General features: G+C 44.5%; 1 protein-coding gene across 1 annotated transcript in view; it reads left to right on the top strand.

Annotated features, from left to right (window-relative positions):
* Ttc7b (tetratricopeptide repeat domain 7B) overlaps positions 1 to 26,221 on the top strand; it is a 115,990-nt gene that overhangs the window by 63,143 nt on the left and 26,626 nt on the right. Inside the window, exon 5 of the mRNA XM_059279164.1 lies at positions 7,428 to 7,549. Within this exon, the coding sequence (XP_059135147.1) occupies positions 7,428 to 7,549 (122 nt within the window). The remainder of the gene's footprint in view (positions 1 to 7,427; positions 7,550 to 26,221) is intronic.

Raw genomic sequence — 26,221 nt, 5'->3', positions numbered from 1 at the left:
CATGTTAAGAAAGAGTCAACTCCTACAAATTGTCCTCTAGCCTACACACTTGCTCTGCAGTATGTGCAACCCCTCTACACACAATAAGTGAATAACTGTGATAATTTTAAAGGATGTGTTGCTATGATTTCACATTGTATAGTCTAAGCATTTGAATTGGATGGTTCTGTGTGGCTTTTGTATTTATTTATTTGTTTATGTACATGAGATAGGATATCACCTGAGCTCACCATCCTGCTGCCTTAGCTCTTCAACATTTATTATATTTAGAACTGTGTGAGCATCTCCAGTATTTAATCCCAGGATATTTTCGTCAATCTAAAAGGAAGTCTTGTACCCGCCAGCAGTCACTCCCCATTCCATCTATTCTCACAGCACTGAACTCTTGCTACTGTAAATGTGAATTTTCTGAACATTTCGTATGAAGTCACATAATGTGTGGTCTACAGTGACTGGCTTTTCAAGGTCTGTTTGTGTTGCAGAATGCATTGGTTCTTTTTATTGCTATGTAGTCTTTTATTGCACTTTGTTTTGATTACTTTATTTTTGTTTTTAATTATGTGTCTGTGTGTCTGTGTGGGGGTTTGTACATGTGAGTACAGTGCATATGGAGGCCAGGAAAGAGCATAGATCTCCTGGAGCTGAAGTTACAGGCAAGTTGTGAGCCATCAGACGTAGGTTCTGGGAAGCAAATTTGGGTCTTCTGCAAGAGCTGAGTTTTATTATTATGAAAACTTTAATGTTGGAGTAATCCCCATCTAGGACTTGAAAAGTTTTACACTCGTCCATATTTAAAAAGAATAAAAAACTCACAAATCAAGATTCGGGTTCAGTTTGATATAGTAGATATGATTAAATTTTTTGTTGCAGTTTCAATGCCTCCTTGTGGTGAATGAGAATGAGAATGGCCCTCATAAGCTCATAGATTTTTAATACTTGGTCACCAGGAAGTGACACTATTTAAAGGGATTTGGAGGTGTGGCCTTTTTGGAGGAAGTGTGTCACTGGGGATGGACTTTGGGGTTTCAAAAAGCCTATTCCAAGCCCAGTGGCTCTCTCTTCCTGCTGCCTATGGATCTAGTTGTAGAACTCTCAGCTACTTCTCCAGCACCGTGTCTGGCTGCATGCCGCCATGCACCTCATTCCACCCGCAGCCTTGGTGACAGTGGACTAAACCTCTGAAACTATAAGCAAGCTGTAGCTGGAGTTTTCCTGCCTGGCCCACAGTCAGGACAAATCTCTCTCACCTGCCAGTCCCACAGCTGCTCAGACCCGACCAAGTAAACACAGAGACTTATGTTAGTTACAAACTGTATGGCCGTGGCAGGCTTCTTGCTAACTGTTCTTACAGCTTAAATTAATCCATTTCCATTAATCTATACCTTGCCACATGGCTCGTGGCTTACCGGCATCTTCACATGCTGTCTCTCATCGTGGCAGCTGGCAGTGTCTCTCTGACTCAGCCTTCTACTTCCCAGCTTTATTCTCCTCCTTGCCCCGCCTATACTTCCTGCCTAGCCAACGGCCAATCAGTGTTTTATTGATTAATTAGCAACACATTTGCCATACATCCCACAGCACTTTCCCCCCCCCTTTTTTTTTTTTCAAAAAGGAAGGATTTAACCTTAAAGTAAAATTACATATAATTTGGGAATTTGGGCATAGCTTCTCTTACTACTTCCTGCTGGAAGGGGGCGCTGTATCTTATGGGGAAACAAAGAAAATTTTAGAATTATGGAATAGTCCATGAGGGTGTATCGTCTGAGTCAGTTGCCTTCAAATCGTTCTGGATGTTGGATCATCTGGGCCATGGTGTCATCAGAGACCTTTCAGGGGGTCTTGGCTGGTCAAACCTGATGTATCTTAATCTTGAACAAATCCATAGCCTCTGACTTTCTGTGGGAACAAAAGCAGAGTCTCCTTTCCAAAGTAACACATCCTTACATCCAAATTTTGAAGTCAAGGTACCTTTAAAATATACATTTTGGCATAACTCAACAGCTTTTACAATCAAATGTTTTTCTGCAGTTAAAAATCCCAAAGACAACACAATCCAGATTCTCTGTGTAATATTCATCTTCACGTGGCTTATTTTTTTATATTAATTTTACTGTCTCTTTAAAGACTTTATATTTTAAAACTATGTATTTGTTTCTATAACTCTATATATCACCTTTTTTGTCTCTTTCAAGCCTACGTATCTTTTACACACATTGTAAACTATTACATCTGAATCTGTCTTATTGTAAATCTATTGCTTTAAACTGCAGCAGCTGTGGCTGCTGGCTCCGCCCACCTCAGCTTCCCAACATGGCTACGTTTACCGCCAGCTCTGGGAGCTATCATGGGTCTATGCTTTTATCCAAGCAGCGTGTAGCCCAAAAACCTCTTTTTTTTTGTTTTGTACTGTCAAAGTCTAAATCCACCATGCAGCTTAATGTGCCACTTGCAGAGGCCTGATTCCCGCCATACTGCAGGTTGAGCACGCACGCCAGGAACCCACCAGTAGCTGAAACCAGCAGCTGCCGCTCATTTGAGAGAGACAATTAGGAAGCTGTTTTTAGCTCCTGTTTTAGAATCTTTTTTCTCAGTTTTTAGGTGGAAACTCTTGCCACCACGTTGGACGCCATTTGTAGCTGGAGTTTTCCTGCCTGGCCCACAGTCAGGATAAATCTCTCTCACCTGCCAGTCCCACAGCTGCTCAGACCCAACCAAGTAAACACAGAGACTTATGTTAGTTACAAACTGTATGGCCATGGCAGGCTTCTTGCTAACTGTTCTTACAGTTTAAATTAATCCATTTCCATTAATCTATACCTTGCCACATGGCTCGTGGCTTACCGGCATCTTCACATGCTGTCTCTCATCGTGGCAGCTGGCAGTGTCTCTCTGACTCAGCCTTCCACTTCCCAGCTTTATTCTCCTCCTTGCCCCGCCTATACTTCCTGCCTAGCCAACGGACAATCAGTGTTTTATTGATTAATTAGCAACACATTTGCCATACATCCCACAGCGGCAAGCCCCTATTAAATGCTCTTCTTCCTAAGAATTGCTGTGGTCCTGGTGTCTCTTCACAGTAATAGAACACTGACAGGAGTTGGTACCAGGGAGTGGAGTGCTGCTGTGACAGTCTGATCGTGCTGTTTGTTGGCAGAATGTGGACTTCGGGACATTGGACTAGAAAAGCAGTTGAACCCTTAATAGGCCAGACTACTAGGAGTGTGGAAGGCAGTAGTGCTGAGAGCAGTGTAGATTGCGATGGCCTGACTCGAGAAGAGTTAGTAAGTGGCCTGGAGACCATTCTTGTGATACTTTGGTGAAGAATGTGGCTGCTTTCTACCCTTGTCCAAACAAATCTGCCTGTGGCTAAATAAAAAGATTTTAGATTAGTGGCCTTGGCAGAGGAGATTTCAAAGCAGCCTACTCTTGACTCTGTCTTATGGTTATTAGTGGTTAGTCTTATTCAGATCTATAATGAAAAGCTGAGCAAGGAAAAAATTTTAAATGTACAGTTTGAGTCAAAAGGAATATCTGGAAGTGTAATGGGGCCAAGTTCAGTGCTCAAGGAGATAAAAAGTTCAAAGAAAAACCTCATGCTAAATGGAATAAAGGGAGTGGTGACTTCAGGGCAAGACTCCATCCAGCTAAGCTTCCAAATTGTAAAAAAAGAATTAAACAAAGCTTAAGCCAGTAGTTCTCAACTTGTGGGTCACAACCCCTTTAGAGTTCAAATGACTCTTTCACAGGGGTCATCTAAGACCAACTGAAAACAGATATTTACATTATGATTCATAACAGTAGCAAAATTACAGTTATGTAGTAGCAACAAAAATAATTTTATGGTTGGGGGTCACTACAACATGAGGAACTGTATTAAAAGGAAGCAACATTAGGAAGCTTGAGAACCCACTGGCTTAAGCGGTGAAAAAACAACAACAGAAGACTGAGGCAGCTGTAATTGAAAGGGGGGCAAGTTCCAGCCCCCCAAAGCAACAGAAGTTGGTGGCTTCGGCTTCATGGTGGCCACATTTGGCAGCTTGGCATCAGGGCGCCTTAATGAAGAAACTGCAGAGCACACCCTTAGGGGACCTCAAGAGGACCCAGCATGAGGAGCACTTTGTGCGGGGAAAACCACCTTGAAGCCGAATGTGAAGTCAAGAGCAGCTTCGGGAAGAGAGGTCACTTTACTACATTGCCAGCATGCTTTGTGTCTAGGCATTCAGTACGTTCCATGAGCTAGTCAGTATTTATCGCAAAATACATCTGATGGTTTTTCCCAACTGTAAATATCCACAGCGTGTACAAGGTAGATTAGGCTAAGTTGTGATGTCCAGTTAGATGTATTAACTGCTCTTCTAACTTATGAGACATTTATCAAGATTAACCTGCTGGAAGCTGAGGAGTTTCTCTAAGAAGGATTATATGCCATGACTAAGAGATATACAGTTCAGGAAGATAGTTTAAGTGGGAATTTACTCAGCCTGGGAATAGGGTGCGTTCCCCTAAGATCAGAAACAAGAAAATTAATTTTTTAGTTACTTCTGTTTGATATGTTACTAGGAATTCTTCCCAGTGTGTTTAGGCCAGCAAAAGCAATGAAGGACATCTAAATTGGAAATTCCCAGTCAGATGATACAATTGTCTATGCATAAAATCCACACACACAAATCTGTTGGAACAAATAAACATTCAGCAGGGTTATAGTATATAATGATTAGTATACGAAGTCATGTGTTTCTATATTCTAACAATGATTCTAAAATTAAAATTAGAGCATGTCCATAATATCAAAAGATTAAAATTCATATTTAATTAAAATGCATGTAACAAAAACACATGAGCTAAAAGAAAAAACAGTGTTAAATAGAAAGGGACTCCTCAGTTATTAACAAATATCTCATGCTCGTGGATTGAAGTGCTCAGTTTGTTAAAATGATAGCTTTGTGGAAAATGATCCACAAGGTCCATTCAGTAACTATCAAAATATGATCTACTTTTTTGAAGAAGAAAAACAAAAATAGCAAGCTGGTTCAGAAATTTGTGTGAAATTTCAAGTGAGCCAGAACAACCAAAGCAAGTCTTGAAATCGACGAATCAAGTTGAAAGACCCGTGCATCCTGACCTCCGAACTTCCCACAAAGCCACAGTTATCAGCTTTGCACATAGGAATGAGTGCTGCTTAGTGGTAAGGCAACACCCAGTGTGAACAAGTCCTGGTTTCAGTCTTCATCACCAAAATCAAACCAAACCACCCAACAAAAAATGGGCATTCAACTATGTCTCTATCTATCCATCTGTCTCCCTCCCTCCCTCCCTCCCTCCCATCCATCCATCTATCTGTCTATCTACCTACCTACCTATCTATCTAAATCAGACATATTTACATAGCAATATAAAAATGATGACATAAGCCGGGCGGTGGTGGCACACGCCTTTAATCCCAGCACTCGGGAGGCAGAGCCAGGAGGATCTCTGTGAGTTCGAGGCCAGCCTGGGCTACCAAGTGAGTTCCAGGAAAAGGCGCAAAGCTACACAGAGAAACCCTGTCTCGAAAAACCAAAAAAAAAAAAAAAAAAAAAAATGACATAATGAAACTGGAAATCTTAGATCTAAAAATAGTAATATAATAAACATAGATGGAGAAAAAATCAAAATAAAAAGCATGAATATACTAATCTCACCATCTGTATCACATGCCATTAGTTACCATATAAAGTTGAAATATGAAGATGAAGAATAATTATCTCCCCTTTTCCCTTGTATATGTACAGTTTTTATAGACAAATACTAATATACATATAGATTCAATAAACTTTATGTTTAACTTTAGCACAACTTTTAATGAATTTTGTGAACAAAATTATTTTTCTGGGACAAGAAGTGGTGGAGTGCTTGCCTGGCACATGTAAAAGCCGAGCTCGATTCCCAATGCTGGAAAAGAAATTTCTGACTTTATGACTACTTCGGTTACTTCTGTCAAGTTGTAAAAGCTAGCATTTATAAGATGGCCTCTGTGTGAAATGATTTTGTCTTTGCTTAATCTGTGTGTGCACAGAGATGTCTGCGTTGTTACTCAGTAGATGTTACATGGGTTATTATTTTATGGTAAAATTGTAAGGCAGTTTTTCCTTTGGACTGTACTGAATATTTTTGCTTTTGAATAATACAGCATTTCAGAAGTAAAGGCCATTGTCAAAAGAACATGAAGGGTAATTTGGAAAGTTTCAGTGTTGTACTTGCAAGTTGCCTAGTTGTTCCATGAGTCTGGAAACCAGAGGAAGAACTGGAAGAGAAATTAAACTAGGGAGTTGGTCACATGCCAATGAGTTTTGAAGCTCATAGAAATGGATGCTATTATCTCAAGATAGACATAAGAGAGAATGGGGGAGTCTAGGACATGACTCTGTGCATCTCTGTGACCCTGTGACTTGACACACTCGAGGAGGAGAAGCCTGCAGTGGAGTGGAGATGCCTTCCATGCAGGAGGGGACACGACAGAGGTGGGTGGGGAGGAGCCAGGGACTTCTGACAAAGTGCTGGGATGTGGTGGAGATGCAGCCATCTGGATTTCGTCCTCCAGCGGTGGCATGTTCTCTCCTTTGTATGCAGAGGAAAGTTCTAGGTGAGAGAGCCAGCCGTTCCTTCAATTATCTTTGGAGAGTAAATTCAAAACCTTTAGGATGTTTGAGTTTGGGTCTTTTAAGGAACTGCTGACTTCCAGAAAACTGGAGCAGTGTGTTTGCAGAGCACCTGTGTGGTTTTTAAGTGTGCAGCGAGTCTGATCCTCTCTGAGACGTGCTTTGTTCGCTAATGTGTGTTTACAGTTTACTCTGAACTCGGCTCGCAAGTCGCTCGCCTGATGAGTTAGCAGCCTTTTCAGTTCTGTTTTTTACAGAACTAAAGATTTAAATCTTTTCAACCTGGTTGTCTGTGGTGCAAGGTATCCATGGCCCAAGGCCGTGCTTAAGGGGAAAGGGAGTGAGGGGTATTTCTTCAGCTCGCTCTTTGAGGGTAGATGAGTGCCACTCAGCCTCCCCACCTGAGCCCTGCAGCATGGGAGTTTGTCTTCTGGTGAACTCCAGCTAATAGCAGTTGTGTTACTTGTTGGCTCCCGAAGAAGGACTACACCTGCCTGCCTGACCAGAGCCATTGGTAGACAATGACTTTCTGCTCTTGGCTGAGACCTGACTCTGATGATTTGGTTGACACCATGCTCTGAGCTCTCCTAGCCAGCCTTCTTCAGGGCTGCCCAGATTGCCCCTGTGGTGGAAGTCATCCTCTGCTGCTCCTGCTTACACTCAGACACTGCACCTGCTTTACCAGAGGAAGTTGGTTGTTCAAGTCTTACAGTGTGTTTGGAGCTAGGGTTTGCAGGAAGTAGGCATTGATCTGTATTTGATTAGTTTTCCAATTCTCTCCCCTTCTAGGTAATACTAACTAATATTCAGAACAGAAGCCCTAAGCCTGGCCCTGCTCCCCACGATCAAGAACTAGGTTTTTTCCTAGAAACAGGACTTCAGAGAGCCCATGTCCTCTATTTCAAAAATGGGTAAGCTTGCTTTCTTCTTGTTGTCTTTTTAATCCACTTCCTAAGAAGGAAAATAGTCTTTTAATATGCTATCTCTGGTTCAGTTGTGAGAACAGGTGATTTTAAATATGAGTTACAGAACTGGGAAGATGGCTCATCAGGTACAGTGCTTGCCCCAAAAGCATGAGGATCCAAATCTACACATAAATCCAGACGTGACAGCCTTGCCTAAAGATCCCAGTGCTGGGGAGTGGAGACAGGTGGAGCTCAGGGACTAGCTGCAGCCAGTCTAGCCTCAATAGTGAGCTCCAAATTCAGTGATAGTCAGTGTCTCAAGAAACAAGGTAGAGTGCAACAGAGGAATAGATCTGTACACACACACACACACACACACACACACACACACACACACACAGTGCTACAATTGGAATGTTTTAGAGAAAATAATGAGCATTAGTTTTCCAATTCTCTCCAATTTGTGTCCTCTCTCCCGGACTTCCTGTGAGGTTTGAAGATGGGAGGGGAGGGAGGAGGACACTTGGGTGAGTATGAATTCCAAGTAGGAAGCTCCAAGACAGGGCTAGTGGTTCTGGTGGAGCCATGTCTTAGATGTCCTTCCTCCACATGAATGACAGACACTTCCTCTCCATATCATCAAGGAAACTTCAGCACACAAAATCCCTTTCAGTAGTTGAACAGTTGAGAAAAATGGATTTTCCCGTCCCAAGACCTTTCTGCACATGAGTGTGACTGCCGGGACCTTTCTCCCCCGATTGCCTTTGAGAAGGTTGGAGAGGTTGCAGAACATGGATGGAGGGGATGACTAACACATTGACGTCTGTTTTCCTTTTGTGTTGTTCTTGTGAGAAATGTGCTGATTCTGTCCACATCTCTTCAGTTGTCCTTGTTTTGACCTTGTGCTGCAGGATAGATGTGCATGAAGACCAACAGTAGGTACCTGTTTCTCTGTAGCTCCTAGGCTTTGCATGGGAGGCCCCTAGAGGCCGGTCCCTTCCTATAGGAGCAGTAGTCTAGAAGCGCTTTGAATGACAGAGGGGACCCACGTCCCAGCCTCTGACACAGTGAACATTGGAACTGCCCTCTCTTCATTTTCAAGGCCTTTAATTTAAACCTTGCGGTGTAGCTCTCAGAAGGGGTCTGCCCGGAAGCTTGCTACTACATGCACCCATTTTTCTATTTGTTGAAAATAAATCTGTAGATTCCAAATCGTGTTAAACTCTTCGAGAAGAAAGGCTTCCTTTGCTCCAGAGTTCACTGGTTCAGCTCAGCACGACTCGCCAAAGACCACAACAAACATCCCGAGGTCTGGATAGCTTGATGGCTTTGGCACAAAGGCGCTTTCAAATCTGATCTCATCTGCCACTGACTGAGATCTCCTGTGCAGTGACGCATGTCCTTTAGTCTCTTTTCTCTGCTTCTGTGAATGGAGGGAGAGGGAGGGGACAGGGAATGTTTTTCTAGTCATCTGTTGATTCTCCTTTTCACAGTAAATGGTGGCCATCACAAAGAAACCCCAGTCCTTGCCTTCTCTGTCTCTAACTTGTGGTGATGGTGATGTGTTGATATGGAAATGCAAAGGGAGAAATCAGTTCCATCAGGGATCCCAGGGACCAAATCAGTTCCTCTACACTGTAGAATCTGCAGGAAATGCCTTCTGTGAGATTGGCTATGTGGGTTGGATAGCTCATTTTGATTGTTGAAGCCTGTTTGGGGGAGGTGGGTTGGAAGCAGGACTGTCGGGCTCTGACCTCATCCCCTGGAATGCTGGCTGTTCACTGGGTACAGCTAAAATGTACTACTGAGAAGTTTGCATGGTTACACACTGTGGATTGTATCCTGACTCATTTCCAGTGCATTTTACTTTACCAACATTCAAGGGAGTGCCCTTTGATGCAGCCGTGTGGGCCTGCTTACCTTTGTGGCCTTTCTTCTTCTTTCCTTGTGCTTCTCTGTGCTCTACAGACCAGGTACTCCGAGGCTTCCTCCCATCTGCAGTGTCCGAAGGCTGGCCTTGGCCACACGTGTGGGAGCTCCTAAGTATGTGGAGATGGGAGTCGATGTAGAAACCTCAGAATGTTTTTGAACATTCCAAGTGCCCTAGGCTGCCTGACTCATACTGGTGGGTTTCTCAGGACCTCAGGGCTACTCATGAGGGCTCAGCTGTCCCTGGATGTTGAACACGTGGAGGAGCTGCTGTCCTGTGCTCCAGGCCTTCCGCAGTTCTGTCTTTTGGTGTACTGCTTTTCGTCACCTCTCTTTATTTCTTCTTTTTCTTACATGGATGAGCCGAGTGGTTTGCAGCGATAGGAGAATGCAGTGTAGACGAGCTAGGCCTTGAGAAGTAGACATGGATAAGCATCTTAGAAACTCAGTCACTCCACACCTAGCATCTGGGTCATTCTTACGTACCTGCTGAGCTATGGGGATGATCTTACCTTTTATAATTCCCATCATTCCAGGGGTGACTACCAAACTAATGTCCTCGAGCATCTTCCTGAGAACTGGAGAGCAGGCGCAGCTTCTGGCCCTGCCCATGTCTAATGCTGACCAGCTTGCCTTGACTTTGTCTTCGCTGGTCCTCACACCACTGTCCCACTCATCTCCGCTGCCACCTTGTGCACCTCTTTCTCCCCTCACCCCGCTCTAGTGGTGTGTTCCTTCCCTCTCTCCCTTCCCCTGTTGCCTGCCATCCAGGCCTCTGTCACTTCCGGCCTTCCTCTCCAGGAGTCCTTGGAGATGGCTGGACATAGGATGAACTCACCCAGCTTTCATATCTATTTCTCTGATCACCCTAGGTGGCAGCCACAAGCCTATTAAAAATGAAAACATTGGTGGTGGTGGCACACACCTTTAATCTCAGTACTTGGGAGGCAGAGGCAATGGATGAGGCCAGCCTGGTCTAGAGAATGAGTTCTAGGACAGCCAGGGCTACACAGAAAACCCTGTCTCTCAAAAAGAAAAAAAAAAAGAATAAAAGCATTTTACCAGGTATGTGTGGTGGTGGTGCATACCTGTAACCCACCCTCAAAAGACTGCAATAGGAAGATTGCAAGTTCAAGGTCAGTCTGAGCAACATAGTGCTACTCTGTCAGAAAACACAAGGGTCTGGGCTGTGGTGACTCAGCAGTGGTAGGTGCAGAAAACCTGGCTTCACCTCCACCAAAAAATTACCTGCCTGCCTGCCTGCCTGTCTGTCTGTCTATTTGAGGTGACCTACCAGCTAACAGTCTGACAAGATTTAGGCAGAGTCAGTTGGAGTGGTGGCATCTTTCGGTCGCTGGGCTCCCTGGCCAGGGTTGGAGCTGGACCTTCCTCTCCAGTGCTGCTCCAGGCAGGTCACTGCTCAGGACAGCACTGTTGGTGACAGTAGTGGAGAAAGAGCTGCTGTCCTCACTGGACAGCACAGCCAAAGGCAGAGGATGGTCTCACTCGTCAGCCCTCTGAGGAGGAGAGAAATGTTACTTCCCTCCCTGAATCACTGCACAGAGCTAGAATACCAGAGCTTGGCGTGGTGAGGGGTGAGGGTGGGGCGTGGCAGTCATTCACTGCCGTTTGCTTCAGGCTATCCAACAGTCTGTTGTAAACCCAGGGTAGCCAAGGACATTTCAGGTGATGCTGCGTTTGTCAGCAGTGTCCAGTGTGCCCGGTGGCTCCCCTGCTTCTGAATGGGTTTAAGCAGGGAGGGTAAGCACTGGTTGACATGAGAAGGCAAATGTCTCTTAGCACTTGGGAGACAGGCCTGTTAGGTTGTACCATTGGCTAAGGTGAATCACATTCTTCATGGGAGGCCTTGACTCAAAGAAAGCAGCGTGGATGGATGTAGCAGATTTGGAGCTCCCCTGAGGTGCTACAGTGCAAGAGCTTTTGGAGTTCTGTTTTTACAGAGAGCAAACAGATCACTAATCTCTATTAAGCATGGGCTTCAAACTGGTGCAATGTTCTCAGATAATCTTGTTGACCTTTGCAGAATGTTTAGCTCAGTTCAATGTAGCCTAGACATAGAAGGCATAAAAAGGCATCCGAGCTAGATAGAGGGGGACAGGGAGAGAATCAGATTTGGGAGCTTGCTTTTCAATCGTTCTGTTTGATATACACCCTGAGGGGCAGCATCAGCAAGGAAAATGGACAAACACAGACAGGGCCTGAATTGAAGTCATAAAGCTTGAGTTTTAACATGTTGATGTTAGTCAAAGCCCAGAGATAGTGGAACCAATGAGAACAGCGGGTGACAAGAGAGGCCTGGCCTGGGAGCCAGCTCAGGGACCTGCAAGAAATGGGACTAGGGCAAGGAGGAGAGCTGGCAGAGGAGCCACCAGGGGCAGGAGGGAAAGTGTGAGGTGTGCTCTGTGACCTCAGGAGAAACAGTCGCCGGCTGAGTGTTTCTGAGCACTTAGGAAAGAAGAGCAAAGGTTGAGCACTGGCTTAGGGAGCAGAAGATGCTGTGACCTTGAAGACTAGGTAGGGGCAAGAGAGGAACCTGGACTGGGAAAGCCAGGGACAAATAAATGATGCAGGAGGAAGTGATGTCATGTGGTTCGCCACCTGAGGAAGCAGTTTCCCTTAACATTTGCTTGCCCCAGAATTCCTGCTGTCAGAATGGGTGGTAGGAAGGTGCTGGGAGATCACATGCCAGGTGGGTTTTTCGCTTTATTGTTGCTGTGATAAAACACCAGGGCCAAGAGAACTTATAGAAGGAAGAGTTTAATTTGGCTGATGGTTCCAGAGGAAAGTTCATAGTGTAAGGGGAGGCATGGCAGCAGGTGGCTGGAGCAGGAAGCTGAGAGATTCCATTTTGACCCTAAACAGTCAGCAGAGAGGGTAACTGGAAGTGGCCTGAGCTGTGAACTCTCCAAGCCCAATCTCAGTGCCATGCTTCCTCCAGCAAGGCTCTGCCTCCAGAGAAGTCGCATGTAGTTTCCAGGCATCTGCCGAGAGCACACTAGATGGCCCTCTGGTACCAAGCACCGATCCTGATCAGGTCAGGGTCATTTGCTGCTTTGTGGAGCCTGCACATTTCCAGAAATTCATATAGCTAACTGGGGGCACAGCGGAGACCCGCCCTTCTGCTCACACGGGGCCATAATTCTCTCCCCACTCAGACTGATAGCCCGTTCTCTGAGAGCATGGCCTTTTTGCATTGAAAATTGGACTTTTAAAGCACCATGGGTGTAACTATTTATGTAGTAAAAAGAACCGGTCAAATTCTGTTTTATTTAGGTGTGGGCTTGGGTCTGCCTCATCCCTTCATGCCGTCAAGACTTGATGATGGGAACAAAAGAGCCCTTGTCAGTTTTAATTCGGAAACTCAGACTCTGCTGTTCTCTGGGATGAACTATGGCCACAGGTGCTTACCGTCAGCGCTTTGCAAATACTTAGACTAAGTGCCACAAAAGCTTTATCAGTGCTGGGGGAGTCAGCCTGGTCTGTCTGTGGCTCCAGAAGGGTGGGCTGGGTCACCGCAGGCTTCCCAAGTCGGGAGGTGCTGAGCTCACTGGCAGTTTAATTGCACCTCACAGAGTGAGTGGGTTTGCCCAGCTATCCACTGCCTTTGCCTACCCTCAAACAACCAGAATTCCCTGAAAGGTGAACTGCTATAGGATCTGTGTAGGGTGTTTTCAGTTTTAATAGGGCAGTGGTGTGTGTGTGTGTGTGTGTGTGTGTCTGTGTGTCTGTGTGTCTGTGTGTGTCTGTGTCTTGTCTGCTTGTTCATTCACTGATTTATTCATCTGTCAGGTCTTTATATGTTAAGAACTAGGGTCCAGGTAGCAAATGATCCCTGTGGAATTTCCATTCCATCAGGAAAATAAATAATTGCAAATGGACTAAACCTTTTAAGAAAAGGGGGTGAGGGGTAATACTGTTTTTTCTTTCTTTTCGTCTTACACATTATCCTTTAAAAGGAAATCATATAGTGTGGTGTCTAAAAAGCAAAGTTAACTTGATATTTTTGGACCATTTCCTAATAACTCTTGATATAACTGGAGCTCGATTTCCCTGGAAAGTGCTCACATTATCAGTGGCAGTGTTTGCAGACCAGTTCTTGAGCTGTGCTATGGAAGGAATGATGTGAAGAAATGATGCCAGGAGTAGATGGTGTAGGTGAAGAAGTGTCACTCACTGTCACTGAATTTCAGATGGGTTGTGTCAGTCAGTTGTTTGGCTAATGCTGACCAGCTCCTGCTCTGGACTCTGGAATAAGGTGGTAAGCAGCTACACAGACCCCCTTGCTTTCAGAGAGGAATCCCATCATCATGTCTTAAAATAGCTACAGCACTGAGCCATTTTCAAGTGAAATTTCGCTACATTTGATGGTTTGGGGGGAGTTTCCTTTCCTTTTCTGAGCGAGTGAGAGAACCTGAAATGCATCGGTGACTAGTCACTGATGACGTGTGGTGAAGGCATAGGGGACAAGGTCCTCACAGGCATGGCGTCCAACCCAGCCAGCCTGTTTTGTCTGCTCTCCTCCTCTCTTCAGCATTTATTTAATCAGCAACAAACTCGCTATGAGCAGTGCCTCTCGGAGGATCTCCTTTGGTTCTGTTGAATATTGGCCTATCAGAATGTTGCAGAGGATACTTGGTTCCTGTCCTAGTTAGCTTCAGCTATAGCTTGACCCCAGCTCTAGTCACCTGAGAGACTCTCAACTGAGAGATTACCCTGGTCATGTTGGCCTCTACCCATGTCTGTGAGGGATTGTCTGGATAGATGAGGGAGAGCCTAGTTCCCTCTGGGAACCACCATCTCCAGACAGGCCGTCTGGGCTATATAAGGAAGCTCGCTGACCATGAGCCTGGGAGCGAGCCTGAGAGTGAGCCAGGAAGATTCTTGAATTCCTGTTTAAGTTCCTACCCTGACTTTCCTCAGTGATGGATTGTGACCTGGAAGTGTAAGACAAATAAACTGTTTGCAACCCAAGTTGCTTTTGGTCAGAGTATTTTATCACAGCAACGGAAAGGAAACTAGAAGAGGGCCCCAGTCTAGATGGATGCACGGGAGTCAAGAGAACAGCATCAGGATGTATCACCCCATCAGTGTTCTCTCCCCAGGCCTCGGCTGTCCGGGGCTGCTTTCTGTCCCTCTTCTGTCAGGCTCAGGGATAGGGATGAGGCTGCATGGAGGAAGTATGCTATCTGCCTGGCCTGGGATTTTCATTCAGAGCCTTCAGTAGCGTCTGTGGAGTGTAAATGACAATACACTCAGTTGGTACCCAAAGCTATTACCTCTATCAGGTTTCTGCAACTCCTCCTGGTCCAGATGTATTAACCAGGGGTCATCGCTATAGTAAGCAATGCTGTCTGGTAACATGATTGACATTTTATCTTTATTAGGTTTCCAGAAGCAGATAATTGAAAGTTGGTCCAAGGTCAGCTTCTCAAGCAGTAGCAGGAGTTTCTTAGCTCTGTTTTCTTGTTTGTGTCTGCCTCCATTTACTAAGAGATACTGCTTGGGGAGGAACTTTTCACTGTCTTCTTTGGGGACAGATCTGTTCCTTCAACAGGGCCTGGCTTTTCGACTGGGATAGCTATGGCTTGTAGCTTCCTATCTCATGGTCGCATTTCTTCCTAAAGAGTAGTTCAAACAATGTATATTTATCAGCAGCAGAGGCGCAGAGTGATGTGCTGAGGGGAGCAGGGTATGAAAAGAAAAGGTGGCCTGGACCAGCTTCCTGGAACTGGGCTTCCACTCTCGCCTCTTAGATATGGACAGCAAGGTGTGCTGAGGCCAGCTAGATGGTCTCCTGAGCAGTTTCTCTTTGAAGGAGGATGGAGGGTGTTGAGTATGTGTATTAGTTACTTTTGTGTTGCTATGATAAAGCACTATGACAAAAAGCAGCTTCAGGAAGAGTTTCTTTTGGCTTTCTGTTCCGGAAGGCTAGATGTCCATAATGCTGAGGAAGTCATGCTGGCAAAAACAAGACGCTGAGAGATCACATCTCAACCACACACAGGAAGCAGAGAGTGCAAGCAGGAAGTCAGATGAGGCTATGAACCCTCAAAGCCCACTCTAGTAACACAGTTCCTCAGACATTGCTCTACCTCCTAAAGGTTCTTAACTCCCCAATGCCGCCAACTGGGGACCAAGTGTTCAAATACATAAGTCTGTTGGGGACCTTCTTCAAACTACCACAGTATCAAAGAGTTTCCTTGACTCCAGCAAGATGGAGTATATTTTCTGGAATCTTTTGCTCTCTACCCTGTCTCTGAGCTTGGATAGTGTCTATGATAATGCTGGCATTGTTATAATGCTTCAAGCAGGCCCCAATGACATCTATTCTTTCTGGACTGTGTAGACTTCCCACAGTGGGAAAGGATTTCCCTGGCTTTAGTGCCTGAGGGCATTTGCCCCCGCAGCTTCCCAGACCCTATTTTTTGAAGCCTTTAAGCATGTAGTTGAAACCTCATGGGGTAAAGTTGAATATAGAGGCACACGAGATTTAGTGTGGCCTTCGTTGGCACGTCTCAAGAGTAGACCATTGAAATGACAGCAGTGTGCTGGAGAGAGGAATTCCCATTCTGTCTGTTAAGAAGGAACCCCAGGGTTGCCCTTGGAGCCTGCCAGACTGTCAGGAGCTGTCTTGGTGATTTAGTGATGTGCGCACAGTGGGCGTTGCTGCTCTGGCTCTTTCCCAGAACGAACCTCATGAGCCTGCTTCCTGCCTTCCCTAGCTCAGGTGTCGAGTACATTAATACTTTAGAAGAAGAGGGACAGAGGTCCTACTCTTCTCCAGGACTAGTTTGGTTTGTTTTTTTTTTTAATTTTTTTTATTGCCATTCCCCTCTCCATTCTTGTCCTGCAGAAATATTTTTAGCCAACACCTAAAACTGTAGAAGGAAAGGCCAAGCTAAGACCAGAAAATGACTGCGACATACTGGGATAATTTGTGACTTTTCTTAGGTATTACTAGAACTTTCTATTAAAAAAGAGAAGGGATTGCCCATTACCTTACAGGCACCCGCATTTTCATTGAGATGACAATGTCTGCTATAGATCTGCCCGCCAAGAAGGAAGCCTGTGTGTCTCCATGTTCTCCTAGCAAAACCCTGGATCTAATGAGAACGTTTAAAGACTGATGAGTTGGTGTTTTCAGTTGACATTTGGTATTTCCCCCTTCCTCTCTATTTTAGGTTTACGTTTTCAGTTGTTACGCACAGTGCTTGGTAGGAATTCTCTGAGTTGGCATGGACACACTGTACCTTTCTTCCCCATCTTTTTCCTTCTGCCTCCCTCTGGCATCGTTTGTATCATCGCTGTCTCTGAGCTGCCTGGTTGATGGGTCCTGGTAGCCGATTCCTTTGAATCTTCAAATGTCTTCACTGATTACAGTCTCCATTCCTGCTCCTAGCCCCAGGCAACTGCGGGTGTTCTGTCTCTATAGCTTTTCTTTTAGTAGAAATTTTGTATAAATGTAATCACAGTGCATGTGATCTAGTGTGTCTCACTTCTTTCAATATGATGGTTTTGAAGTTCACCTACACTGTAGCATGTATCAGAAGGGCATTCCTCTATGTGTGCGTGCATATGTGCATGCATGCATGCCTGTGTGCACATGTCCATGTGTGTACTTGTGTGAGTAGGAATGTATGTGAACATGTGTATGCATTCAAGTGGAAGTCAGAGGACAATTTTGAGTATCATTCCTTAGGAGCCATTCCTCAGGAGGTCTCTCGATGGCCTGGAACTTCACCTTGTAGGCTAGGCTACCTAGTGTGCAAGCTTCTAGGGCTCTGCCTGTCTCTTTCTCCCACCTTACCATTGCTGGGTTACAGGTGAAAGCCACTGTGTCTGCCTTGGTGTACGGCTTGGAGGGACCTAAACCCACACTTGTGAAGCAAGCACTTTACTAACTGAGCCGTCTTCCAGCCCTCAGGTGCAGTGGTCATTCCATCGTATTGTGAGCTACATACATGTCACCGATCCATTCACCAACTTAGGGGCATCAGACTGTTGCCGCTTATGGGCCACTATAGAAAATGAGCATTCATGTATAAACCATGGAGAATGTTTTCATTCCTTTGCAGAGATTCATAGAGAAGGAATTGGTTAAGTTTGTTTAGTTTTTTAGGAAATCAGTCAACTCTTGTTCCAAAGTGGCAGTTCCATTTTACACTTCCACCAACAATTACTGAGGGGTCCAGCTTTTTCCCATTCTCTTTAACACTAGATCCTGTCAGATTTTTAATTAGAGCCATTGTAATAAATTTGTTACCTCACTCCTTTAACTGTGTGTTTACCTGAAGAGCAACAATGTCAGCAGCTCTCACGAGCTTATTGCGACCCCTTTGTCTTCTGCAGTGAGGTATCTGATCAGAGGTGAGGTGTCTACTTGGAGCTTTTGCTCTGCTTCCCGATGGCTTTTCTTACTGAGCGATAAGAATTCTTTACACATCTATCTGAATGTCAGACAGACATTTGTGAGGGTTTTCTGCTTGTTTGTAACTTGTACCTTCATTTGAATGGTGTCAGGTAGAGAGGGAAAGGTTTTCATTTTGATAAAGTCCAACTTATCATTTTTATTTTATAGATCATCCCTTTAATACTATGTTTAAGAAAATGTTGTCCAAGCTAAACCATATGCCTTATTCCAGAAGTTCTATAGGTTTAGCCTTTATTTTAGTCTCTAATCTACTTTGAGGTAGTGATTGCTTCTGGTGTGAGGTGAGGATCTAATGATGGATTTGCACGTGATGTCTACTAGTCCAAGCACTGCCTGTTGACAAGTCTGTTCTCTTCCTATTGGACCGCTTTGATACCTTAGTGGGAAATAGCCCAACTGAACAAATGCTCATTATTCATTTTGGGGATTCCTCCCCCCTCATTACTATGTGTTTCTATATTTAAGCTAAGCCATGTTGTCTTAAATATTGTAGTTGTATTGTAAGCTTTGAGATTAAGTACTGTAAATCCTCTAAATTTATTCTTTCCAAAATTATTTTGGCTCTTTCTTGTTTGTTTGTTTGTTTGTTTGTTTGTTTGGGGGGGTGGTTGTTTTGAGACAGGGTCCTTCTATATGTAGCCCTGGCTGTCCTGGAACTTGCTAGGTAGATCAAGCTGGCCTAGAACTCACAGAGATCTGTCTGCCTCTCTCTGCGTCTTAAGTGCTGGAATTAAAGGCATGTGTCACATGCCTGACTTGTTTTCAGTTTTTGACATTTCCATATACATTTTAGCTCATCATTTCTCTACCTCAACAAAGCCTGTCAGCATTTTGGTAAGGACTACTGTGAATCTCTGGGTCAATTTGGGCTTTATATGTGCACAATAAAACCTAAAGTTTACAGTAGCAGATGTTCCAATCTCATGGCTCTCCTTTTAGAATGGCTTCGATTTCTCTAAAAAGTGTCTTCTAGAAAGTTGGACACTGTGGCCCTGGGGAGGCGGAGTCAAGAGGACCCCTGGGATTTACTGGCCCTGGGGAGGCGGAGTCAAGAGGACCCCTGGGATTTACTGGCCCTGGGGAGGCGGAGTCAAGAGGACCCCTGGGATTTACTGGCCCTGGGGAGGCGGAGTCAAGAGGACCCCTGGGATTTACTGGCTCTGGGAGGCAGAATGAAGAGGACCCCTGGGATTTACTGGCCCATCAGTCTAGCCAGTCGAGTCACTGAGTTCAAGTCTATAAGTGAGAGATCCTATCTAAGACATAAGGTAGAAGACAGAGAGCTGGCTCAGTGAGTAAGAGCTTTTGCTACTCTTCCAGAGCACCTGGGTTCAATTTCCATACTGGCAGCTCACAATTGCCTGCAACCCCAGCTTCAAGCAATCTGATGCCATCTTCTGGCCTCCACAAGCACCAGCACACATGTAGCAACTTACACGTACACATACACATAAATTAAAAATAATAAAAATAAATCTTTAAAAAAGTGAGAGAGCCATTGAATTAGACACTCAGTGTTTCCCCGTCTTCCACATGTACTTGCATACGTGTGTACACACACACACACACAAATAAAAAATAATTTTAAAAGTATATTTCATAAGTAGCTGGGGAACATATCTGCAAGGTGTTGGATGCCCAGAACCCATCTTTAAAGGCCAGGCATGGTGGTGTGAGTTTGTAATCTCCGCACTGGGGAGTTGGAGATAGGATGGTCCCTGGAGCTTGCTGTACAGCCAGCTTGGCTGGATCTGCAAGCCTAGGTCATAAGGGAAGCTTTGTCTCGAGAAGTTAAGGTGTGTCAGTCAGCCTCTGAGGAGCAGTAGCTCACATGCTTTGGCCTCCACATGTGTGCACACCAGCACATGCATGTGCACCCCATCACCACCACCATATAGTATGTAATGTACAGGTTTTACATTTTTTTATAAATTTAATATTGAGGGTTGTTTTATTCATTTTAAAGCTGCTGTGAATAGAATTGTTTCATTAATTTCATTTTCAAATTATCCTTTTTATTTTATAAAATACTGAGTTTTTATATATAGATGTTGTGTCCCTGAGTTTTTTATATATAAATGTTGTATCCTGCAAACTTGATAATCTCATTACTAGTTCTTTTTAACATGTGTTTATTTTGTGTGTTTATATGTGGGGGCACATTGTCAGAGGACAACTTGTGGGAGTCATTTCTCTCCTTCTATCACGTGGGTCCTGGAGATCAAACTTGGGTTGTCAGGCTTTCCAGCAAGTACCTTTATTATCCCCTGAGCCATCTCACCAGCCCTCATTGTAGCTTTTTGTAAAAGATGGCTTAGGATTTTATATACAGGATTATGTCATCTGTAAAGAGAAACAGTTTTACTGGTCTTGCCGATCTGCACGCCTTTATATCTCGTTGAGTCTCGCTGACAAGAATCCTTGGTTCAGTGCGGAGTAGAAATGCTGACGACAGATGTCGTATCTGTTCCTGGTCTGGAGAACAGCGTTTAGTCTTTCTCGTTACATGCGATGTTAGCGACAGCCTTTTTATATATGACTCTCTCAGAGTTTTGACTTGAAGTCTGCCTTATCTAATATTAATAAAGCTATTCCATTTCTCTTACAGCTACAGTTTACAGTGCTCTGTGTTTTATGTCCTGTGACTTTCAGCCTGTCTGTGTCTTTGAATGAAATCATCTCACTGTATCTCTAATATGTAGTATATTTGATGTTGCTTTTTTTGTTTTGTTTTTTTAAGATGGTTTCTTTATGAAGCCTTGTCTCACAGAGATCCACCTGCCCCTGCCTTCTGGGAGGGATTAAAGGCGTGAACCATCACCACCCAGCCTCAATGTTGCTTTTTTAATCTCATAAACTTACTTGCTTTTTCAGTGAAGTATTTAATCATATCCATCTGATATAATTATTGAAATGATTGGTTTTACATTGATCTTTTGTTCTTTGTCTCTATATGTGTCTTTTGGGGGTTGGTTTTTGTTTTTGTTTTTGTCTCATTGTGTTCACCAAGATGACTTCAAACTTGTGATCAATCCTCTTGCCTCAGCTACCTGGGTGGTAGAACCATCTGTGTGCACCACATACCTGGCTCCTTGTTAGTTTTTTAGCTTTTTTTTTTTTTAAAAAAAATTCATCCTCTGTGGATCATAATATGCATGTTTATTATCACAGTATTTCTTTTTTATATCAGTTACATTTTTATTTCCCCAATATGTGTGGCCAGAGGACAGCTTATGAGAGTTGGTTCTCTTCCATCTATCATAGGGAGTTCCAGATAATAACTCAGGTTGTCAGGCCTGGCAGCAAGTACCCTTACCTGCTAAGCCATCTCACCCAGCTTATTCCATATTAATAATGACTTAATTTACTCTGACGTAGTGTCATTTTCTCCCTTTTAAAAATTATGTTTTCAGATTATATGTTTATGGGTGTTTAGCCTGCATATGTGTCTGTGCGCCATGGACAGGTAAAGCCCTCAGAGGCCGGAAGAGGGCTTACATCCCCGGGAACTGGAGTTAGAGACGGTGGTGAGCCACCATATGGGTGCTGGGACTCGAACCTGGGTCCTCTGGAAGAGCAGCCGCAGCCTTGGCTGTGCACCTCACCTCTTCTTGACGACACCATTGATGTCTTTATGCTACAAGCACAGCAGTGGAATATGCTAGTTTTCCTTTATGTCATCGAAGTTTTAAAGTAAGAAAAATAAGGAAATGATGTAGTCTTTTGTATTTACCCACATATTGACATTTAGCTGCTGTTATTAGTTTATTCCTGGGGACTCATTACCATCTGGTGACATTTCCTTGTAGTCTGAAGGACTTCCTTAAAATTTCATATTGAGCAGGTCCGTACTTTATAAACTGTCACTTTTTTTTAATTTATTTATTTTTTCTGAGACTGCCTTTACTCTGTGTTGACTTCAGATAGTTTTACTGGACATAGAGGTCTTGGTCAGCAGTTTTTCTTCCAATACTCCGAGTCCACCTCCCCGGGCCTGATAAGAAGTCACTGCTAATCTTCCTGCTGTCCCCGGGGTGGAGCTATTATTTGGGTGCTTGACCTTAAAGACTTAGTCACGCCTTCTTTTGAAGTGGTGTGCTGTATGTAGCAGCTCTTCTTCAGTCTCCGTTCTGTGCGTCCGGTTAGCTTAGTGCTTTAGTCTTGTCATCGGAAAGCTCCTGTTAAGCCTGCAGACAGTCCTGTTCACTGACTGGGAGTTCCTGTGCTTCGTTAGTTAGTTAGTTAGTTAGTTAGTTAGTTAGTTAGTTAGTTACAGACAAGGTCTCATGTAGCCCAGGCTGGCCTTGAACTCAGTCTTCAGCTTTTGTTCTTAAGTGTTTCTTACCAGCGTGTGCACCACATTAGCTGTGTTTTAGATCTATAAAAATCATTTCCATAAATTCTTTGATCATATGAGTGCTATGTAGAAGTCTTCATATTGGCCAGTTTGGAATGAATTTGTCTTTTTGTTTGAGCATGGGTTAGACTTTTCTATTTCTTTGTATGTCTCATAGCAGATACTGTCAGTGTAGGAATGCATATCGTACATAAATTAAGAAATGCAAGGAGAATGCTGACATCATCTGCAGAAAATGGAGGTAATTGTAAAACTTCCCAGTAATCATAATTAGTAGTGGTGTTGTCAGTCTGCATCTTTGACATGTGACATCAAATAAAGCATTTCTAATCTCATCATTCCTCATGTCCTTGAGAGCTAGAGTCTTAGCAGACAGATTCAACATAGAAATGGCCAAAGGAAAATCAGTCATAAACTTGAGTTTTTGAATTGGAAACATCAGTATGAAGTCAAGAGGTATTTGTAAGGTCTGGGTGGAGGGAGCTGGCCTAGGTGACTGACCCATTAGCAGTGAGCATCCTTGGCTCCTGTATAGTAATCTGAAATCTCATATTCCAGTAAAGAGAAATTTCACTCCATTCCCTAGATAGATTCTGTCCCGATGAGCCTTGTATATCTTTACATGGGTCCAGACATTGAGGGAGCTATTAAAGTCTTCTAGGTCATATGACAAGGACTTGGGCCAAATACCAAATAATTAGAATTTCAGGAAGGATAAAAGTTGCAACAGGCATGTATGTTTAAATTCATACATTCTCATTCAGTGTCTAGAAAACTAAGTCAGTATCTTAGTTGGGATTTCTGTTGCTGTGATAAACACCATGACCAAAAACAACTTGGTGAGGAGTGGGTTGATTTGGTTTATACTCTCACATTATAGTCCATCATTAAACAAAGTCAGGGCAGGAATTCTAGGCTGGAACCTGGAGACAGGACCTGAAGCAGGTGCTATGGAGGAACACTGCTTACTGGCTTGTTCTTTGCTTTCTTAGATACCTTTGGTTGTCATCTTTGGGTGTTAAAGGCCTGTATATTAGAATAGGGTGAGTGGTAATAGTCTTTTTTTCTGTTGTATGCTTGCATGGTGATTACAAGAATACCTCCCCTATAATAAACCCTTAAATGATACATTTGCTTTCTGTGGCTTTCTATTTGTGTATTTTATACAATAAAAAGCTTTTAAAAAATAGCTGAGGGGTCAGTTAAAAGTAGAACAGAACAGCATCCAGAGAGGGCAAGAGCAAAGCAGGCTTCAAGGTCCCATCAGCTGATCGGGACTCTCCTTCCTTCTTGGGACTCTTTCCCAAGTTTGTGGAGGACATGAGTTCCTGCCTGCCTCAGCAGGTGGGTGGGAAGCCACTTGTAAGGATGGGCAGGGGCATCTCAGCAGCAGTAGATGATGATAACCAGCAGTTCTTGGTAGCGACATTATCTCAGGATGTTTTCACTGGCAGCCAGTGGGTAGGTATACAGCTGGGTCTGCTACTGTCCCAGCCTGTGGAGACCAAGATGTACCCAGATCTGGGTTCTCTCATGAGAAAAGTGTGGCACAAATGATAACACTTAGTGGGCCTTTTTCTACAAAGTGCTGGGAAGCCATCTGCAGAGCTGATTATGAACTCCGAGAAGAGCCGAGTGTGGTAGAGAGCATTCTTCAGAAGCTTCTCCTGCTGATAGCCACGCAGACCTGCATCTCCACTACCTAGTCAGAGCAGCGTCAGTTTCATTCGCTGACGCTGTCTTCTGGGCAGTGCCCTGAGCCTGAGACCATTCAGCAGAACTCTCCCTTGGCCACCTAGCCCCGAGGTCCAGCCCAAGCACTGTCTTCTTTCTGACCTCCTGCCTCTGGGGTGAGCTTGGCTTCGGGTTGTGGAAATTAGCAGCTCGTCTGTCAGCATGGCAGGGCCATCTTTCAACTTTCTGGGCACTGGAACTATACTGGGCCTGGGTTCAATCCCAGATCTTGTGTTTATTGGCTTGGTGGCCATGGACATATTTCCCTATCTACATGTGTAAAACTATGCATGAGAAGATTGTGATATAACATGTAAGGGAAATCAGCTTTGGTTTTGCAGTGTTTATTATTAAACCAAACATCATAGTGCCTGCTTTTGGCTTTCACCCAGTAAATGTTTATATGTGCAATAGAGGGCCAGATGGTAGGTGGGGGAGTTGGCAAATGGTTGGGGGATGTGAGGATGATATGTTTTGAGAAGCAGGTCAGAGCTCTGGGGTGCTTTCTCCTCCCATCAGGCGGAGCGTGTGTTCCGTTTCTCAGGTGAGGAAAAGCTGGACAGAACCGACAGCGCCATTCCTCCTTCTCTGTGTCTGTCTGCAGCTGGTCCTTTCTTCCTGGTCCATGTCCCCAGGTGTCTCACATCCCGTGCTCCCTTCCCACCCTCCCACTTCTCGTGACCACCCTCAACTTTGCCCCTTTCTTCTAATTTCCAATTGTTCACCTGTCCCAGTCCAGCAGGTATCTGGGACAACTCCGCAGGCACTGTGTGCTTCAGGCCACACGGTTCTGCTTCGTTCTTTCCCCAAGGGGAGCACTGGATGTGTAGCTCAGCAGCCTCGTGTCAGAGTCCTTCCTTTCTGCTGGGTAGTAAATGGGTGCCTGTAGGCTGTGTGTGGGGAGAGCTGGGCTTAGGACCCGAGGCCACCCTTAGGTTCCCACCACTTCCATCCTGGGCCTCTTGTCTCCCCTCTGCTCAAATCCTTGGAGCCATTATGTCCTTGATTCTTCAAAGCTTAGAGGCCTTAAGTTCTTCCAAATGTTCGCTTAGATTTCTTGTTTGTTTTGGCTCTCAAATATTGTACTGTGTCAATTTAGAAATGCAGTCTCTATTTTCCACTCAGTGAGCTGAATGAACACTACACACTTGTCCTTTCACCTGAACCCCGAGCACAAATACATGTGGTCCACTCGGAAAGGCTTCTTCACTCTCTCCTTCCCCACAGCTCAAAGCACTGAGAGAACATCCAGCATGAAGAGTACCCTCCCTGTGCCTGGCTGCTCAGCACTGATGAGTGCTTAGTCCCATCCTTAGAGCATGTCTGCCTTCTAAGTTGGCTTGCTTCTTCACTCTCACTGTCTTTTACAGTAAATACTAAGTTGGCTTGTTGTTCAGTGACACTCTGTAATTGACTGGGCCCACCTAATGGCGCAGACTATAGGGCACAGCCCATCTTCCAGATTAGATGGGTCTGAGCAGGCCCCTTGTCCTGGTAGAAGTAAATATAATGTGCTGGAACTCACCCCGTCTCTTTGCATCCTCATTGCAGACTTATAAAACTTGGAATTTCATTGCCAAATCCAGTTTTTTTTAGTTTGTCCTTGACCTTCATTAGTTCAGAACAGTCTCCAATGTCTATGCTAAGATAGCACAGTAAAGATTCCCTCTCCAGGGAGGAGGGATTCTATGAGCAAAGGGGTCAAGATCATGATGGGGAAACCCACAGAGACAGCTGACCTGAGCTCGTGGGAGCTCACTAACTCTGGACTGATAGCTGGGGAACCTGCATGGGAGCAAACTAGGCCCTCTGAATGTGGGTGACCGTTGTGTGGGTTGGGCAGTTTGTGGGGCCACTGGCCGTGGGACCAGGATTTATCCCTAGTACATGAACTGGGTTTTTGGAGCCCATTCCCTGTGGAGGGATGCCTTGCTCAGCCTTGATGCAGAGGGGAGGGGCTAGGTCCTGCTTTAACTTGATGTGCCAGACTTTGTTGACTCCCCATGGGAGGCCTTACCCTCTCTGAGGAGTGGATGGGGCTTTGGGGTGGGGGAAAGTGGATGGTGAGGGGAGGACAGGAGGGAGGGGGAACTGTGGTTGGTATGTAAAATGACAAAAACTTTTAAATTTAAAAAAAATTCCTTTTCTAAACACCCTTGAGTCCCCTAATGTTCAGGGTTAGAGTTGTCTAGGAGATGTCACCACC

Source organism: Peromyscus eremicus, chromosome 14 (genome assembly GCF_949786415.1).
Source record: "Peromyscus eremicus chromosome 14, PerEre_H2_v1, whole genome shotgun sequence".
Lineage (NCBI taxonomy): Eukaryota > Metazoa > Chordata > Mammalia > Rodentia > Cricetidae > Peromyscus > Peromyscus eremicus.
Note: the sequence above shows the minus strand (reverse complement) of the source record. Positions and strands in the feature narration are given on the sequence as shown.